At 38.7% G+C, this 20,744-nt stretch overlaps 1 protein-coding gene across 3 annotated transcripts in view; it reads right to left on the bottom strand.

Annotated features, from left to right (window-relative positions):
* The window catches only part of mtor (mechanistic target of rapamycin kinase), a 319,886-nt gene that overhangs the window by 252,402 nt on the left and 46,740 nt on the right, over nucleotides 1-20,744 (bottom strand). For 2 of the 3 annotated variants that reach the window (XM_073031668.1, XM_073031666.1), the window contains exons 7-13: nucleotides 12,841-13,116; nucleotides 10,217-10,352; nucleotides 9,255-9,438; nucleotides 8,216-8,344; nucleotides 6,885-7,129; nucleotides 4,936-5,151; nucleotides 2,471-2,676 (exon numbers count right to left, since the gene is read on the bottom strand). In XM_073031668.1, the coding sequence (XP_072887769.1) occupies nucleotides 2,471-2,676; nucleotides 4,936-5,151; nucleotides 6,885-7,129; nucleotides 8,216-8,344; nucleotides 9,255-9,438; nucleotides 10,217-10,352; nucleotides 12,841-13,116 (1,392 nt within the window). The remainder of the gene's footprint in view (nucleotides 1-2,470; nucleotides 2,677-4,935; nucleotides 5,152-6,884; nucleotides 7,130-8,215; nucleotides 8,345-9,254; nucleotides 9,439-10,216; nucleotides 10,353-12,840; nucleotides 13,117-20,744) is intronic. The other variant, XM_073031667.1, reaches the window with a different exon arrangement.

Consider the following 20,744-nt stretch of genomic DNA (forward strand, 5'->3'; position numbering starts at 1 on the left):
CACTGAACCATTCGCTCAAAATAAACACCAAAGCCACTCACATACACCACCTACTGGCAAAATATATAATCTCCTTGAGTATATTAAAATAAGCAGTAAACCATGCACGTAACATCCAGGTCTGCTGGCATCTAAAAAGACGAAGAATATAAGTCTATACCAAAAATATTAATCTGTCTCTTCTCCCTTAAATGTTTCTTTCTGTTCAGTGTGGTGGTAATATAGACATTAAGGAAGTAATGCATAAATGGAGAAGTGAAACCAAAATATGTGTAACTAGAGCACCAAGACACTGCAAGGCGATTTTTGTTGTTTAGGAGAAAGGGAAGGAAAGATGGAGAATGAAAATTAACTCCATAAGTGTGATGTCACACATCCTGATTTAAAACAAACTTAACAATGCATTGAATGGAAGTCAAATCAGTGATCCATAAATGCAAAGGGATCTGCGAGTAGCGTTTGTGATACATTAAAGGCTGCACCTTAGGTAGATGGGATACAATGAAACTCTGGTCTTTATAACAATATAGAAAAGTTAAAAGCTAAAAGATAATGATGAGATAAATATAAAGTGCTAGACATACTAGAGTCAGGAAACGTGCAAAGAGAGAAAAATTATTATTTTGTTCTCCATAGATGCTGTGTGGATTGCTGCCTCAAGTAGGTTGCATCCATCATTAAGGATCCTTAGCATTGGGAGCATGCCCTCTTCTCATTCCTACTATCAAGGAGGAGGTACAGGAAACTGAAGACACACACTCAACATTTTAGGAATAGCTTCTTCCCTCTGGCATAGATTTCTAAATGGTCCATGAACCTATGAATACTGCCACACTATTCTACTATTTTAGTACTTCTTGTAATTTATAATAATTTTAAGTCTTGCACTGCATTGCTGCCACAAAAAACAATTTCATGGCATATGATAATAAACCTGATTCTGATTTCAATTTTATTTCAGTGACCTGGCACATCCTTTTTTCCCTTCAGAATAGTAATTATCCCACACTAGATCTTAAAATATCAGTTAGAGAAGCAAATATAATATTGAACTGTGCAATATAGGGAGAACTTTGAGATTGACAGACAGGAAACAAATTCTCCAAAGTTCCAACTGCTATGAGAAAATCAAAGTGAAATATACAAAAAGTGACAATGTCATTTATAGATATAACCATGTAACAATTACAGTATGAAAACAGGCCATTCCGGCCCTCCTAGTCCGTGCCGAACGCTTACTCTCACCTAGTCCCACCGACCTGCACTCAGTCCATAACCCTCCATTCCTTTCCTGTCCATATACCTATCTAATTTTTTTTTAAATGACAAAATCAAACCTGCCTCTACCACTTCTACCAGAAGCTTGTTCCACACAGCTACCACTCTCTGAGTAAAGAAGTTCCCCCTCGTGTTACCCCTAAACTTTTGCCCCTTAACTCTCAACTCATGTCCTTTTGTTTGAATCTCCCCTACTCTCAATGGAAAAATCTCCCCTACTCTCAATGGATGATACATTAAAAATGAAAACTATGGATAGAGTATATGGAAACAGCATATTTGTAATATTTTCAGGGCTGTTTAACAAGGTTAAAAACAATAATTACTTATGGAGCTACTTGGTGACACAATTGTTGGAAGGACATGGAATGCACTTCATGATTTGTGGTTGAGGTAGGAATTATACTGAGAGATATTGAATAACATATAATGGAATCAAATGGGCAAAATAACAATTTGCAGATCTATTTGCTAAAATAAAGAATAAATATCATGGAGTTGATCCACCAAAAATCTTAATCCTACAGTGTACTTTTTTATTTTGATGTTGGAGGGCCCGCTACGAATTTCTCTGGATTTTTTTCATATTGAATTTTGAGAACTACATAGAACTTACAGCAGAGCTACTCTATTCAATACAGCTGCTTTGAGCCAGTGGTTATAATCTATATGAGCATTCTTCCCTTTTAATTATCTCCTTCTACCGTACTTTTTAAACCCTCTAATCATTTCTCCCTTCCATTATCTTCCAGACTTCTGAAGCGAGATTCTCTCAGTTTAATACAGTTCCCTTTTGCATGCATATGGCATATGCACAAATGAAGTTTGCTATGAAAATTTTTGGGGAAAAAGACAAGTAAAACATGTTATGTCAAAAGTTTTGCCTTACTGGACATAGTACTGACAGAGATAAGTGTTCACAGTTAAGGCAATCTTTCCTTTCTATCTTTCCTTTCGGTTAGTCCTGACGAAGGGTCTCGGCCCGAAACGTCAACAGCGCTTCTCGCAATAGATGCTGCCTGGCCTGCTGTGTTCCACCAGCATTTTGTGTGTGTTGTTGTTTGAATTTCCAGCATCTGCAGATTTCCTCGTGTTGACAGTTAAGGCATTATATTTTTGGTTTGTACATTAAGTGGTGTACATGGTTTGAAATCCATACCTACTAGAAAATAATCATTTTTAAAACTCTCACCTGTATCAGCATTTTGCGAAGAAAAGGCATCACAAATGCAGGATTCATGCTGCTCAATCTACCAATCGTGCAGATGGCTAGCTCTCGAATTTCAAAGACTTCATCATTCAGTGCCACGAAAAGAGCTTGCAGATTCTCAGCTTGGGCTAAATGGGCATCAAAACGTTCATCTAATGATGCCAGCACGCAGTACCGAATATCAGGATCTGAATAAGCAAAAGGGATAAGTTGATTTTCTCCATAAATTTATAAAATATCAAAACTTAGAACAGCTGATCGAACTGTAATATGTATTCTACTCGTGTACTTGCTAGAGTATTTGTGTTTTCCTAAACACATTCACATTTACATTTTAAAAACAGAACATTCCACTAGCCAAAGTAATGGAACAGTATCCAATAGTTCAATGCTTCCTATTGTTTTGGTGAGCTTTTAGAGAAAATAAATCCTCATGCAGATTTTACTTCCTATTTTTAACCAGATTCAGAAGATATAGAACATAAACACAGGCAAGTTTGCAAAACTCTTTCAATCTGAACTGTGACAAAATAGGCTACAGGCTCAAAACTTAGTAAAGTTAAACTTCAGAGAGGCTTTTTCGTACTGAGATATACGGAATTCTAGGAAGTATAGCACAGATTTTTAGAAGATCTGAATCCAAGATGAGAAAATTCAAAATAAACTGTAGTCTTTAGTTCAGCACTGTTTAATATAAATGCTTATTTTCCCAATGATGTTTTATTAGTTTGACAAAAGCACAGGATTTACTTTATAAATTATCCATAGGAACTACAGTTACAAGTCCTTAGCCTTCAACAGCTGAAGTTTTCAAAAATAAAGGAACCAGGGTTAGATTTCAGTCTAAAAGGTGTTCAACAATACAGTGGATTCTGGTTAATTGGGCCATTGGTTAATCAGGGCAGCAGCTTATTTGGGACAACTCTTAAGGAACAAAACCTGATCGAGAAAATAATCAGGATTCCCTCCACTTATTTACGACATTCTGCCACTTAATTGGGGAAGGAGACTGTTGCCGAACAGTTTCTAAATAGCATCAGGCACATGCACTTGTGTGGGCGTTAGAAACTACACTGTGCTAAGAGCGAACAGTTTTTAAATAGCAACAGTTGTATGTGCTTGTGTTCAAAAAGCTATGATTTTTGTCATTGATAGCTGGTGAGAAATAAACAGGAAGACCATTCAGAACTGTTTTGCTCAGAGGTTTCAAGCATTCGTGCTTGGAGATGCCAGAAATTGCTGGGAGTGAAAATGAAATGACTTCACTAGTGCATGTTACAATGAAAACGAAGATTTGGAAGATGCAATTGTCAATAGCATTGTATGACGGCAGTTCATAATCTACACTAGGCGTCTCTTCAGTTACAGTCAATCAAAAGAATGTGTATTGGTCCAATCATAATTATAAAGAAATAACGTGGTTTTATAGTACTGTAGTTGTATTGATAGCATTCTGATGTGTTCCCTATTTCATTTAAATACATAATTTCTTACTAAGGTTTTGGTGATAGTGTGCAGTGCCCTTTTCCTCCAAACAGTGGTGTGCATTTCTGCCAAAAAGTTCAACTTTTGTCTCATCTGTTTTTTGGAGACCAGTGGTGTCCTCCATGGTGTCCATCCATGAACACAATCCTTGTTCAGTTGTTTTCTTATAGTGGACACATGATCAGAGACTTTAGCACAAGTTCTAGAAATTTCTGCACGTTTTCTGCTGTTACCCTTGGGTTCTTTTTCACCTCTTTCAGCATTGTACATTGCGTTCTTGATGTGATCTTTGCAGGACGCTCACTCCTACAGAGAAGAGCAACAGTACAGAGTTCCCTCCATTTGTAAATGACTTCTCTTACTGTGGACTGATGAACACTCAGGTCTTTAGAAATGCTTTTGTAGCCTTTTCCAGCTTCACTTATCTCTACAATTCCTCTTCTAAGATCCTCTGAAAGTTGCTTTGATTGAGGAATGGTGCACATAAACAGATCTTTCTTAAGAAGAGCAGGCTTTGTCAGTAACCTGACTTGATGTGTATTTTTTTAACAGGCAGGGCATCTTTACAACCCACACCTTCAATCTCATCTCATTGGTTGGAACAACTGACTCTAAATAGCCTTTGTAGAAAGCATCACCCCAGAGGTTCACTTTTTTTTACCCTAGACTGTGATTGCTTATATACTGTTAAATAATATTAAGTACTGTGATTACTCTGTATTGACAAGTAGTACAATTGTTTGTGTTATTAGTTTAGGCAGATTGTGTTTGTCTATTATTGTGACTTAGATTAAGATCAGAGCACACTTTATGAGTAATTAATGCAGAAAAAAAGGTAATTGCAAAGGGTTCACAAACTTTTTCTTGCCAATAGTACGTCCCGATGTGCCCTGATTAAATGGAATCCGCTGTATTTCACTCTTTAAACATGACCTTATCCCTACTAAATTCAGAAAAATTACCTGGATCTGTAATTCCTACAACAAGGAGTTTACTAAGCACATCTGCCACGACTTGAACAGCTGTCTGACTGACAACATGGCCATGACCACTGATAAGATGAACTGATGGAGTAAGTAGTCTTGAACAAGTTCTAGCTGCTTCCATTCGAATCTCTTTGTGCTCACTGTTAAGGAAGTGGTCTGCACAGTGTCTGACAAACTGGGTAAGAGAGTGGCCTGCATAAAAGCAAAAATGATTCTGTAATTAGAAACGTGAACTGTAATAATATTTGGAAATTGAGATTTTTGTACCTAAAATACAATATGGAGATCACAAGATATATCAGTAAATATCGTTTAAAAAGATCCAAGTGAACATGGACCAGATAGATTAATTAGATCTTAGTACTTAGCTTGAGTTTCTATACTATCCCCATGTAGTTTAAAAACTTTTGAAATCATGTTCTATTTTAGATATCAATAAATGGTACAGAAGATAATAAATACTATTGTCCACAAAACTATTTTAAACTTGAACTGTCACACAATACTGTGCCCTGCTCTAATCTGGATCCATCAGCCCACTAGAGAGGTACTGAGACAATTCTTTTAAAAATAATTTCCCCAAGATAAAATCATCCATAAACAAATGACAAAGCAAAGGAGGAGATATTAAATATGGTGAATGAAACTAATTTACATTAGCCTTTACATCCCACTCCTTCTCAAAATCCAGTCCCAGTGAGCCCTTTCTGCTGAAAAGGTATTTTACTAGCTTGTCATTCAATTTAGTATACAAAACCATCTCCTCTACAACGTGCAAATCAAACACTGGGTAGTAATTCCTCAGTACAAGTCATGTGTCACAATCATGTCATTGTAACTTTCTGATCTATGACTCTGACCTCTTCATCCTCAACCATAAACACTAAAGTCAACTAGAAACCTTTTGGATTAATTAGTTTGAAAGCATTTACATATCAACATAAACATCAATAATTTCAGATTAAACACTTACAATTGTCGGAACAACATATAATAACTCCAATAATGTAGTCTACTGCTCCTCCGGACCAATTCTTCCCTTTTATTTTCCTCTCGGATAGTTACTATCTTCCTTTACTTTGTACTCTTCTCCTGTCATTTAAACAATCCTCCTTTTCATCCTTCCCTCTTACCTCCCCGGTCTATAGATACACAAGACTGAATCATGTTGCTATATGCCAAGAACCAGTGTATATCAGACATGATGTAGGATTAGTTCCCATGTTCATTTTTTGTCATTTGTAGGCATCTTAATTATCTCTTTTTTTTCCCAATAGATATACTTTTAACCATATATACTAGTTTCAATAGTTTTATATCTGAACATTAGCTCATAAAAAATGTCTTCTAGCTTTGATATGAACTGAAGCTCAACCTCAACTTTCCCTCCTTTCAAAAGCTGTTGAGGCATTTCAAGGACAGGCCTGAGCAGTACACCATCCAAATCCAAATTGTACTTCACCAGGGTGAAAATGTTAACTAGACTGGCTCCCTGCACTTAGGCCACATGAGTCCAAGTAGGGATTGAAATGGCATTTCGGGAGGGACAGATTTAGCCTAATCCTATCTTTTGTTAAAACTTTTGTTTTAAACCACAGAAACTGTACTCCTGCAGACTAAAAGGAGGAACTATAAAGGTTAATCTCACTTCCCAGCTCTTGAAACACAGTGAAGTTCATGAACTTTCAGTTGTTCAGAGATCTTTCAAATGTGGTGAGTGCTTTTGCCTCATCCAGCTTTCCACACCCACTTTTGAAACTTGGGTGCCCTGTTCTGGTGCAAAGCCACTGATCTTAAAAGTTACACCAGTTGGCTTCTCCACATGCTGTTAGGGCTGCTGAACATTTTCAGTTTTATTATTTTAAAATGCAATCACATACTTTGATTTACATTTCTCATGACCTCCTAAACTGAGGACATCTTACCCTCAAATTCAAAGGTGCCCAAGGTACGAAGTGCAAGAGTTATGCATCCAACATCATTTGCTTCAGGGATATTCATCAAGCTGGGGGATGCAAGCTGTTGAGCTAAACTTTTGGGCATGCCTGGGTGTCGAAGAGGTTTATGCATCAGCACCAGTGACAACATCTTCAGTAAGCCATCCTGAATATCCTTTTTAAGTGCTGGTATGTGTCGACATAGATCATGCAGTACAGCTGTCAAAGCAGGACTTTAAAGAAGAAACAGTGATATTATTGGAAAGAGATTCAACACTGTAAATGAATAAATGAGTGCTACTAAAGGCCAATAAAGCTAGAAAATGCTGGAAGCAAACATGAAAGGTTTTCTCTTTCCGCAGATGCTGCCTGACCTGTTGATGTTTCCAGCATTTGAAGTTTTTATTCCAGATTCCCAGCATATATGTGATTTTGATTTACAGTTGTTAAATGCAACACAACTCTAGGCACACAGCCAATTTGTATATTACGAGCTATCCAGTACCTGACTCCTTGAGTATTGGAATTTGTTCCTTCTTTTAAAATGATCATTACAAAATTACCTACAAAGACTTGTCAAATACTGTCTTTGGATTTGCCACCACTCTGCCCCTCCCACACACCCCATGCATATCTTTAATCCCAAGAGGTGTCTAGGTAAAATACTATAATCACCTGAAATAAACAGGTATTACCTGGATCTCAACAGCCTAGAGTCCTCAAATGTAAAATTTGCATTCAAATGGTGAACAGAAATTTGGAAAATATAAAATCTTGTCCAGAACTCTTCATAACAGTCCTGATTAAGGGTCTCGGCCCAAAACATCAACTGTTTACTCTGTTACACAGATGCTGTCTGGCCTGCTGAGTTCCTCCAGCACTTTGAGCATGTTGCTTTGGATTTCCAGCATCTGCAGATTTTCTTGTGTTTGTGAAAATATAAAATCTCCTGTCCATACTGGACGATAATCTATTTTACATTAATTTTGCTGTACTGGATTCAACACAATTGTATATTTAAATTGATCATTAGTGAATGCTTTACTACATTTATCAAGGCATGGAAGTTCAAATCTAAAACTGCCCCATTCTGCAAAACAAATGACACTGTACAATAACAGCATTAAAGCAAATAACATTTAACTAAATTAGCCCTATGATACAGAATGAAACTATATGTTCAGTGATTAAGCTTTTACCTTATTTTTGCTGGCACTTTTAATACCACCCAGCATTTAAAAAATCGAAAATGCTAGAAGTCACAATTAAATTAGAAGCATTCCACAAAACGAACAGTTACAGTACAAATGGTTCATTACCTGAGCCCAACAGCAAGCATCTGCTCTAGTAGTTCCTTAATATCTTGCTGGATAGTTGGTCCAATAGCTCTAGCTAACATACATATACAAGTAAACACAGTTGCATCCACTTGAACAGGCTTTTGCCGTCTAGAAAACAAGAACATAAAGGAAGGTAGACGCATGCTACTTTAAATTATTTTATAACACATTTTTAAGCCAACTTAATTAAAGACATGACACAGGCACCCAGCTGACCGTTCATGGGTTCAATCTGACCTCTATATTTCAATGATCTCTAATACATTTACGGTATATTCCTAAGAATCTTGAAATATGCCATTTATCTTCTAGGTTTTCAATATATTTAATATCTAAACAAAACTATCTATAAAAATGTTGCTATTGATCAGCGGAAAATAGAAATGAAAAACTGGCCTAATCTCCATGAAGAAATTCAACTTCTCTGTTGATTCCTCTGGCCCATATAACTTAAAGGAGAGCAAGAACATGTTGAATGGTATGGTATGTTTGAGACCCTTCCTAAGTACTGGAAGCACAAATGACCCAGCCACCTTTCCCATTGGTTTATTTATTGAGATACAGAGTGCAATAGGCCCTTCCAGCTCTAAGAGCTGTGCTGCCCAGCAACCTTAGCCTAATTACAGAACAATTGTCTTTGGACCACAGAAGGAAACAATGCGGTCACAGGAAGAACGTACAAGCGGTGGAATTAAATCCAGGTCACTGGTAAAGCGTTGTGCTAGCCACTATCCTACCGTGCCACCTCTTTGTGCCTGCCACATCTGTGGAAACCTCTCCTGTTATCAGATTGACCTCATTACCAACTTCAGACTGAACTGGAATGGAAATAAGTTATTTGTGATCCCAATGAACTGATTAAAAATAGGAAAATTAAAAAAACACGCACAAATGTGTTGCTCATGTGAACCTATTGGTGCAAGTTTCTATTTACTTCACAACCAGATAATATTTAACGCCTGAATGAACATTTTAAGCAAAATATTTCACAGCGCTTATTAATTTGTTGTGCTATTACTTGTGAGCAAAATCCTTCGGTGGGAGGGCTGCTTTTAAAATGTCCAGGATTCTCGGCATATATGGATCAAGGTCTGTTTTTACAGCCACTACCAGTAGACCCAGGGCTTGGAATGCAGCAGCACGTTCTTTTTCTCTTTTCAGACAGGCCAACAGATGGTTCATGGATTCATACAGATGCTGTTCTGTAAAATTCAGAATATACATTTATCAGTAATAAATATACAACCAGCACTACCTGGAATGGGAAAAGATCTGGCACGTGAGATCTTGAGGCCCAAATCCATACACCCCGAAAGTGGCAATGCATGTTGTTGGAGTAGTAAACAAGGCTATGGTATGCTGGGCATCATTGGTGGAGACATGGGGTATGAAGAGTCAGCATATTAGGAGGCAGTTGCATAAAACCTTGGGTGGACCCCACTTGGGGTATTACAGAGTCCTGATCCTCCCATTACAGAAGGGTGTGGTTGCTTTGGAGAAGGTTCAGAAGAAATTAGCAGGATGCTGCCTGGATTAAAGGGTATTAACTACAAGGAAAGGTTGGACAAATTTTCACCGTTTTCACTAGAGTGTCAGAGCCTGAGGGGAAGTCTGATGGATGGAGGTTTTGAAAATGATGAGAGGCATGCATAGTGCAGACAGTTGGAATTTTTTCTCCAGAATAGAAATGTTGAGTAGTAGGGTGAAAGTTTAAAATTATGCAGAAAATGGATCATGTACCATAAACAAATACAATCCTAATTGGTCTCATTTCCCTACTTTCAACTGAATCCATTTTAATCAGTGAATCAACTCCCTTTTGAAAGTAGCAACTGTTTCTATTTCCATCACCCTTTCAGATAAGGCATCCCCAAATAGAGAAGAAAAACTTCTCATTTCCCCCATGACTTCTTTTGAAAATTACTTTAAATCCATGTACTCTTGACCAACTTAACATGAAAAATGTGGTTGAAAAATTACCTGAGGTCTCCATACCTTTTCGCTCACCCGTGAACAAAAGGGGTTTAAAAGCAGCTAGACGGGGAATCAAGTTTAAAATTGCCATTTGAATCAGTGGATTCTTGCTGCTGCGATACTTCAGCACCCAATGAATTACCTTTAAAAGATCATGCAACATGTAAAAAACCTGGATTTCAACACCATCTCTTATGCTACTATTGCTGCATGTGAAATCAGGGCAAGATGCAGAATCTAACAAACATTGGGAAAAGAAACTTTCTCTTGGACCAGATACAGTTGGGCTTGGTTGTAAGGTTCCAGAAAGAAAAAAAGAATTAACTTGCTAGCCTGGGTTTACTAAAGCACACAAAAAATAAGCAAAATTTCTGAAAAATGTTACAGGTCATCTATATTCCTAGTCAAACATCTGAAGATCTCAATTTTTAATCAGAGACACAAGTTCAATTCCAATGATTGCCAGGGAATTTATATTCATGTTATACATCTATAATGACAATGAATAAATCATCAGTTTGGAATTTAAAACAAATACATCCGGTCGACTGAAATGTAAACAGAAAATGCTGAAAACACTTAGCTTAGAAAAGAACAATAAACTGCAACTAAAATTTTACCACTAAAATTATTTCACAATCTTTGTTCCAAGATTTTCTTTTTATTAAAGGATTTTCTTGATATTTTCAGAAGATACCCTTGACCAATGTGGCTTATATGGGACTCCAGACCTATTGCTGCAAGTGTTACAATCTCAGCTGGGCTAAAATAAACATGCACTCAGCTTAAGAAGCAATTAAAAAGGATCAATGATGACCAGCCTTGCCAATAAGTCCATGCCAAACAATTAGATTTTAAAACTTCAATTCATGAAGATAGTTCTTTCAATTACTTCTACCTCCTACAGTCTTTAAAGTAGTTTTGATTTAATGTTATTTACAAGTCTCATTACTCTCAAGTAGGAAACTATTTCCTACATCATTGAACACCTTTATAGAGTTCTTCTAACTTTTGAGTGCTATCACCACAACCTTTCACCAAGTACTAGGTTCTCAGTAGGTAATGTAAATGCTCTTTTATAATATTGTTAATGTATGAATTTGTAGTTAGACTAGACCACATGGCCCATCCAACCTGCACTGTTATTCATAAAATCATGGTTGATCTTACCATAACCTTAAGTCTCTACTCCTGTCTACATGGTAATCTTTTGCCCTTTTGCTAAATCTTTCTACCTCTGCCCTGAAAATATTCAAAAATACTGCTTTACCACACTTTGAGTTCCAAAAGATCATAACATGTGGAGGTAAAAATATCACCTCATCTCTGTTAAGTGGGTGGCATCTCTTTTTAAGATCAGATGGCATACAGAAGTTGCAATATCCAATTTTGATTACTTAATTCTATCAGAATATGGCAAATATGACTTCTATGCACATGTTTTTTCCCTACAAAATTTACAGACTTGTAATTTACATACATTGAAAACCAATTATTTTAAAAAAACAGAACTCAAGTAAATTATCTTTCAAAAAGTGACTAATACAAAAGTCATTCACACTCAACCTCAAAAGTTACATTAAATGTTATGACCTAGATGGTGGTGAGAGCTGACTGAATAGTAAACTTCAAATCAAAATCAGACAGAGACCAGTACAGCACAGGAGCAGGTTCTTCAGCCCACAATACTTCTGACAAATTAAACTAAGCTCTTTTTGCCTGCACATGATCTATATTCTATTTCCTATGTATTCACGTGTCTAAACGTTTCTTAGATCCCACTGTTTCACCACTGCTTTCAACACTATCCCTGGCAGCATGTTCCAAGCAACCCACCATTCTTCAAAAAAAAAAATTGCCTCACATTTCCTCCCACCTTGAATGAACATTCTCTAGTATTTGACATTACTGTCCAGAGAAAGACATTCTGATTGTCTACCTTATCAATGCCTCTTAGAATTTGATAAATTACAAATCAGGTTTCCATTCAGCCTCACACACTCCAGACAACACAACCCAAATTTGTTGTAACTTTTAGCTCATACCCTCGAATTCACACAGTGTCAATATACTGCTCAAAGCCTCATACATGCTTTTTCTAATCAGACAACTGATCCTCCCCCTGCAACTAGATCCTCAACTTCCTGACCATCAGATCGCTATCAGTAAGGATAAGCAGCAACAGTTCTGCCGTGATTATTCTCCTGGTGTTTCACAAGCTTGCATCCTCTGCCCCCTACTCTACTCCCTGTACATTCATGACTACGTGGCTAGATTATACTTTAACTCTATGGATAAGTTAACAGATAATTTCATGGTAGTGACTTGGCAAATCAAAGTACAAAAGGAGATAGAGAGCTAGAGCATCAATGATAACAATCTTTCCCTCAATGTCAGCAAAACAAAACAGCTGGTCATTGACTTTACGAAGGCCGACAGTGTACATGCTCCTGTCTTTAGCAACAATTGCGGTAGTGGAGAGTTGAGAGCTTCAGGTTCTTAGGAATGAATATTATCAATAGTCTGTTCTGGTTCAATCATGGTGATGCCACAGCCAAGAAAGCCTCTTCTTCCTAAGTATGCTAAAGAAATAAAATTGCCAATAACACAGAATAAAAGTTAGCAATTACCTGCTCAATCCGTGCTTCCATGTGCTCGCGACAATATCTACTTTCCACCAAAGTTGGTTTGGCTGGAGCAGGAGTGGCGCCAAATACTGAAATGCTCTGGGGTGTATTGTATCCAAGAAGACCCAGAAGTGCATTTGATTGCTGGGGCTGTGCAGACTGGAAACTTGTAAAGGATGTAATATGTCTGGGTTTTGCTCCAAATCCCATCAACTCCTTGCAGTATTTATCATGTACTAATTGTTGCTGAGTGATATCTTCCATTTCCTCACGCAAGCGCTTTGATAAAAGAAAAATTTAAAATAACAATTATAGATCAAATCTGTAAGAAGCAACATTTTCAAAATCAACATGAAGGCGGCCTGTTCTTGGCCCAAACTTGATTTCTCTTATACTAGCAGACTTTCAATCCCTTACTTGTGAAATGACATTTAAATATTCATATGATTAATCAATTAATGTCTTTTATTTATTTTCTTCTATTACTTGGAGAGTAAACACTTAACACAGGAAAGGATGTTCACTTGACCACAGATCCTTCTGATATGTATTTAATAGTGAAGGCTTAAAATTCATTGTTAAAGAGATGCCTGACAAATACTGTCTGCACTTCACTTGGAGGGGCAAGTGGGGGAGGACTGGAGATCAGTTTCAAAACTGAAAAGGATCCTGCAATTAGGCCTTAGGTATTCCAAAACCCATATAAGCACAAGAAATGCGAAGAACATGACAAGTCAAGCCTAGAATTAATTTCACAATTCTTGGAAATTCACATAGGGCAGTTAATTTCAGATAATGCTTCCAGATTTAGAAGACTCAATGCATTTTATGCTTGCTTCAAAGTGGAAAATAAGACTACACCTATGAGGATCCCTACAGCACCCAGTGACCCTGTGATCTTTGTCTCGGAGGCTGATGTCAGGAGAGTGATGTCTTTTATCAGGAGGCTGAAACCTCGCAAGGCAGCAGGCCATGATGGAGACCTGATAGGGCCCTGAAAACCTGTACCAACCAACTGCTTGGGGTGTCCAGAGACATTTTCAATCTCTCATTACTATAGTCAGAAGTTCCCACCTGCTTCAAAAGAACAACAATTACACCAGTGCCCAAGAAGAGCAGTGTGAGCAGACTCAAGTCTACAGTGACGAAGATGGTTGGTCATGGCTAGAATCACTTCCTGCCTCAGCAAGGACCTAGACTCACTGCAATTTGCCTATCACCACAGTAAGTCTATACCTGACACAATCTCACTGGTTCTTCACGCAGCCTTGAATCACCTGGACAATACAAACACTTATGTCAGTCAAGATGCTGTTTATTGACTACACCTCTGCATTTAACACCATCAATCCAACAGTCCTGATCAAAAACCACCAGAACCTGAGCCTCTGTAACTCCCTCTGCAACTGGATCCTTGACTTCCAAACAAGAAAACCACATTCTGTGCAGACTGGTAATAACTGCACATCGCTGACAATCAACATGGGCGCACCTCAGGGCTGTGTGCCGAGTCCACCGCTCTACTCTGTCTACACCCATGATTGTGTGGCTAGGCACAGCTACAAATTTGCTGATGATACAACCACTATTATCAGCAGAATCTCAGATGGTGATGAGAGGGGATATAGGAGCAAGATATACTAGCTAGTTGAGTGGTGTTGCAGCAACAACCTTGAACTCAATTTCATTAAGACCAAAGAATTGATTGTTGACTTCAAAAAGTGTAAGAAGAGAGAAAACACACCATTCCTCAGAGGGATCATAAGTGGAGAGAGTGAGCAATTTTAAGTTCCTGTGTGTTAATATCTCTGAGGACCTAACCTCGTCCCAACATATTGATGCAGCTATAAAGAAGGCAAGACAGCAGCTATATTTCACCAGGAGGTTTTGGAGATTTGCTTTGCCACCCAAAACAATCGCAAATTTCTACTGATGTACCACGAAGAGCATTCTATAGGGGGAGGGGAACTGTTATCTGGATCGAAGTAAGCTGCAGAGAGTTGAAAACTTAGTCAGCTCCATTATGGAGTGGTGCCTCAAAAAGGTGGTGTCCATCATTAAGGATCCCCACCACCTGGGACATGCCCTCGTCTCATTGTTACCATCAGGAAGGAGACACAGAAGCCTAAAGGGACAGACACACTCAGTGATTCAGCAACAGCTTCTTGCCCCACCATCCAAGTTGTGAATAGACATTGAACTCATGAACACTATCTCACTACTTTTTTTAGTTACACTACTTATTTAACTTGCATGAGGACCTAAATGAGGGGCGGGGTGTCTTAAAAAGGTGCCTGTTTGAGGTGGCACATGTTCAGTGCAGGCCCAGTGGAAGAGTTCATTCTGGTGAATAGGGTGTAGAGTATTGGCTTCTAGAAAATGGTTAGTTATTGACCGAGTTGCTGCGCAGTCATTGTAACTTAGTATGATGAACGTCTTTGTAGACAATCGTGATTGTGAAGAAGGATGTGAATTCCTGTGTTTTGTTTTTGTGTAACTGTTCGGGCTCATGGTAATAACTCCCCTGCATTCCAAAGAATGCACTATCCCTTTTCTATAGAGTAAGGCTTCATTTTGTTGTGAGTAGGGAAGAGGGAGAGAGGATGTGGTAAGGTGAGGTGTATTATTTCAGACTGATATTTTAGATTTGTAGTTCTGAAGGTGTGATGTTTATATTTTCTCTTTTATCTTTTTTGTTACTTTGCCATTTTTTTGCACTGTAAATATTTTTGCACTTTTTCTAAAAGTTTTTCCACCTTTGCATTGAATGTGCTATTGCGGTCTAATTTTCAATGTCCACGCTTTTATAAGGGCATGTGACCCTCACCAGAACCCTTGGTGTGGCATATATATTTACCTTTCCCCCCCTATATTATCATGTATTGCATTGTACTGCTCCCTCAAAGTTAACAAATTTTATGGCATATGCCAGTGATGTTAATTCTGATTCTGAACTAGATTTAAATAAGTTAATCATATGGACCATCTGTGCTGGTGGTGTATCACTATCCGCACCCAGACTTCAGAACAAGAGGTCCCAGGTTCGAATCCGGCCAGCTCCTTGCACGCCTTCCATCCATGTAGGGCTGAGTGTCGAGTTCGCAACTCGGCCTCATAACACTACTCATCACAGACAAACGCTGAAGAAACAGCAAGGTTACTGCCCGATGTGCCAACTAAGTGTGGGGAGGAATTTTAAACATCTCTCCAAAGCTGGATACTAGAATAAAACTAACAAAAATGGTAGGAGTGCTGCAGGCTGAATTTACATCCTTTCATTTTACTCTGACCTTTTCATGACTCTCTTGATCTTAAGGAGTGGTTAGAATTTTAATCAGTATGGTGAATTTTAAATTATGAGCTAATTAATACATTGCCATCAGAGGACTAAACTGAATGACAGCTTGTGGAACTTGCTGCATGGCGAGGTCACATTACCGTAGGAACATTCTATTAGCTGGAACACAGACAGAGACAAAGCAGCTCTGTTATGAACATCCAGGCATACAAAAGATTAAGTTATTGCCTCAGCCTGGCTTTTATAGTATTCTGGATAAAAGCAAATATTATAAAGTTACAGTATGAACACCAAAAATAAGCAAGAGCATGATCAGAGGGTATACTGGTACATGTCTACTATTGAAGAATTATGTGAAACAGTTAGACAGCCAAAAGAATGTTGATGCTGGAACCTGGAGCAACAAAGAATTTGCTGGAGGAACACAGCAGGGTGAGCAGCATCTGTGGGGAGCAGAAAAGAATTGCTAATATTTTGGGTCAAAACCTCGCATTCAAACTAGAGTGCAGCAGCGATGTGGCCAGCATGATGAGAGGGAGAAACAAAGAGACAGCATCTGAGGTGATCGGTGAACTGAAGCACGGTGAAAGATGACAGTCAGGTTACATCAGGTATGGGAGAGGAATGGTTCAGAGAGACAGTGGTAGGATAGATTCTCCTACTGCTTGCAAATTTCTAAAGATGTACCATGGAGAGCATTCCAACTGGCTGCATCACTGTCTTCGATATGTGGGGGGGAGGGAGGGGGCACATGCACAGGATCAAAATAAGCTGCAGATAGTTGTAGATTCAGTCAGCTCCATCATGGGTACTAGACTCACTAGCATCCAGAACCCCTTCAAGGAGTGATGACTCAAAAAGGCAGCATCCGTCATTAACAACCCCGATCACCTAGCACATGCCCTCTTCTCATTGCTACCATCAGGAAGATGATACAGGAGCCTGAAGAAACAGCTTCTTCCTCTCTGCCAAATGGACAATGAACCCATGAACACCACCTCACTACTTATTCTACACTACTCATCACACACACAGACAATAATTAAGTTTTTTATGATTACATATTGTAATATATTGCTGCTGCTTAACAACAAATTTCACGACAAATGGCAATGATATTAAATCTGCGATAGTGGCAAAGAAGGAAAATGAAAATAGGTGAGCAAGGTGGGGATTAAGGGGTGGTGAGGCCTGGGACAGCTGCTGGAGTGGGTTAATAAGGAACAAAACACTATCAGTCCTGGAATTTGAAAAGGAGGTGATAATAGAAATCATTAAAATGGCAGATGGAAGCAGGTAGTGGGAGGTTGGGGTGCACTGTGTGGGTAGTTGGCGCACTGAATGTGGAAAAGGTGGGGATTGGGGTAGTGTCTACCTGAACGGAGGGTTACCAAAGAGAGAATACCGTAAGTCAATGTCCATGCCATTGGGTTGTAGATACCCAGAGGGAAAATGAGGTATTATGTCCTTCCTTTAATTTGCACTGGATCTCACCCTCGCTGTGAAGAAAGCCAAGATGGACAGGTCATTATGGGAATAGAAAGGGAAGTTAAAATGGCATGCAACTGGGAGATTGGGATGCCCATTGTGGACAGAGTGCAGGTGCCCTACCTAACAGTCTGCACCTGGTCTCACCGTTGTAAAGGAGGTAAAATAATTACATTAGTGATGATAGGGACCCTTTATCATCCCCTTAGAACACAGGAGTTAAACTGCTGTGCCAAGAACAAGTTGGACTGTTAAAGCTTTCGGGGTAGGCTCCATGCTCTCGAGTTTGAAAAGAATGTCATAAAGAAATCTACTTCTATGAGCTGCAAAATCTGAACTGCCCTATTGCACATTATCCACGTGTTATTTGTCTATGTGATTACATTCTGATACTTGCTGTTGCTTTTGCCTTTTTTGATTCTGTAAAATGCACTATTCTGTACCTAGCTGAGCAATATGTATAAAACAGAGAGAGAGAAAAATGGGAAGAGAAACAAAATAGAAGTTCTTTGAAAAGAAGCATCTTAAATGAGCTAAAACCTTCCCAACTATTTGTATCTGCTCAGGTAAAGAATCAAATGAATAATTGAAGTGTGAGGAGAAAAATAGTCCTTGCTCTGAATCAGAAATTTTAGACATAAAATTAAAATTGTTTGTGGAATAATGAAATAAAACTTATGGCCACTAGCTGATACTTAATAACTGCCATTAATATTGCATGACATTCAATTTCAAAAAGCAGCTCTGCAGTATGGCAAGCATTAACAATGTGATATATGAGCAATGTTGCAAATATTCATTCTCTGGCCATTCCCTTTTCCCTTTTCCACCTTCTGGGAGAAAACACAGGCCCAGTCAACCAGACAAAAGAACAGCTTCTTCGCCACCACAATGTAACAGGGAATTAATCATTTCTTGCACATCCCCTTCCAGGGGGTTGCCACATTCTCAAACCCTTAATCAAATATCAACTTCATTTGCCATATACGTATTGGGAATTTGCTGTGGTGTGTTGATCAGGGCACAACATGCAGCAAAAAAAATAACAATGGTAAGGAATGATGAATTATATATTTTTTTAAAAAGCTAATAAAATTAAAGATTAGACAACAGATGTAGAGTAGAATGTGCATAAAAAATAAACACTAGCATGTATTTACGATGTAAACAACTTTATAAAAGGTGAATTATCTACAGTCCAGTGCAGTGACCGGGGGGGACAGGCCCAGTCAACCAGACAAAACAACAGCTTCTTCCTCACCACAATATAACAAGGAATTAATCATTTCTTGCACATCCCCAACTATCAGATCAGATTAAATGCCTGGGGGAAGAAAATTGTAAAATGGCATAAAGTTTTCATTTTAATCACCTTCTAGCACTTTGAAAAGGCAGTTTGCAGGGTGGGTAGTGTCTGCAATGACTTTTTCTGCCTGTTTCTTTGTCCTAGGAACATACAAGTCCTCAGTGACGGCAGTAGGCTGGGACTATGCAGCCTGGGAGAAGGGGTTCTTCAGCAAAGTAAGGGGAGTGTCTTCTTTTTGCAATTGTTAATGGAGTGAAGGCCTTTCCAGGCTGAAGAATAGTCATCAGCAGAAAACTGGTTTTCTAGTTTGTTGAATATTGGTCATTTTACCCTTTGTTATTCTGTTATCATCAGCTGTTGGTCAAGATGGCGCTGGTGAACCACAGTAACGTTCGCCAGGCTACATATATACTTCTAACTATTCGTTTGAATTACTCTCACTGCAATCTGCAGTAGGGAATTTCCCTTTAAGTAACATCATTTTGAACCAACTTAATGAACTACAGATTTCATGATCCTTCCCCCTGTCAGTTGATTGCTGAATGGACAATAAACATATGAACACTCTCTCACAACTTTTTTTGCACAACTTATTTAACATATATATTCATACTGTAATTCAGTTTTTTTCTCTATTATGTATTGCATTGTAGTACTGCCACAAAGTTAACAAATTTCATGACATACGAGGGGTGATTGATAAGTTCGGGGCCTAAGGTAGAAGGAGATGAGTTATACAGCTCTCGTTACATGCATGTGCAGTTCAACTCTTTGAGTGATTATGCAGAAAGTTTGAAGTTAATAACTTTTGTGGTATTTCGGTTTCAGATAATTGAAAATTGCAAGTAAGCACTGTCTGAGAAAATGGACAACATCAGCCTTCGTGCAGTCATCCACTACCTCAGTCTCAAGGGCTTATCACCCAAGGAGGTCCACAAGGACATGGTGGCAACACAAGGGGATGGTGAAAAATAAATGTGCTAGGTTTTCTAAAATTGACTCCTTCTACCTTAAGCCACAAACTTATCAATCACCCCTCGTATGCCAGTGATATTAAACATGATGCTGATTCTGACTCTGCATGTGCATGTATGACATCTTTAAACGGACGAAGGCACATCATCATGGCCGAAGCATGGTAACCTGCCTCCAGAAACACTTACATCCACAGTGATGAAGTGCTTTGAGAGATTAGTGATGAAGCATATCGACTTTGCCCGAGGAGTGATTTGGATCTGCTCCAATTTACCTACCAGCGCAACAGGCCCACAGCAGATGGCACCCATTGGCTCTTTCCTCAACAATGGAACATATGGACATCAAAGTTGCATACTGTACATCAGGATGCTCTTTATCGACTACAGCTCAGTATTCAATTTTATCATCCCCTCAAAACAAAGAAAAGCATTTCGGGATGTATACTGAATTCTCTGACATGAAATTCTGCCTTTGAAACTTTGAAATGATTAATAATCTTCAGGACCTTGGCCTCAATACCTCCTATGCCACTGGATCCTCGATTTCCTCACTTGCAAACCCCAATCAGTTTGGACTGGCAACATCTCCTACACAATCTCCATTAGCACAGGTGCATCACAAGGCTGCGTGCTTAGCCTGCTGTACTACTCACTTTATATTTATAACTGGGTGGCTAAGCACAGCTCCATTGCTGATGGCACCACTGTTGTAGGCTGAATCACTGGGGGTGACAAATCAACAGATTGGAAAATCTGGCTGAGTCGTGTCACAACCACCTCTTACTCAATCTCAGCAAGACCAGGGAACTGATTATTGATTTCAGGAGGAGGAAACCAG

The sequence above is a fragment of the Hemitrygon akajei genome, chromosome 29, assembly GCF_048418815.1.
Source record: "Hemitrygon akajei chromosome 29, sHemAka1.3, whole genome shotgun sequence".
In the NCBI taxonomy this organism is placed as follows: Eukaryota; Metazoa; Chordata; class Chondrichthyes; order Myliobatiformes; family Dasyatidae; genus Hemitrygon; species Hemitrygon akajei.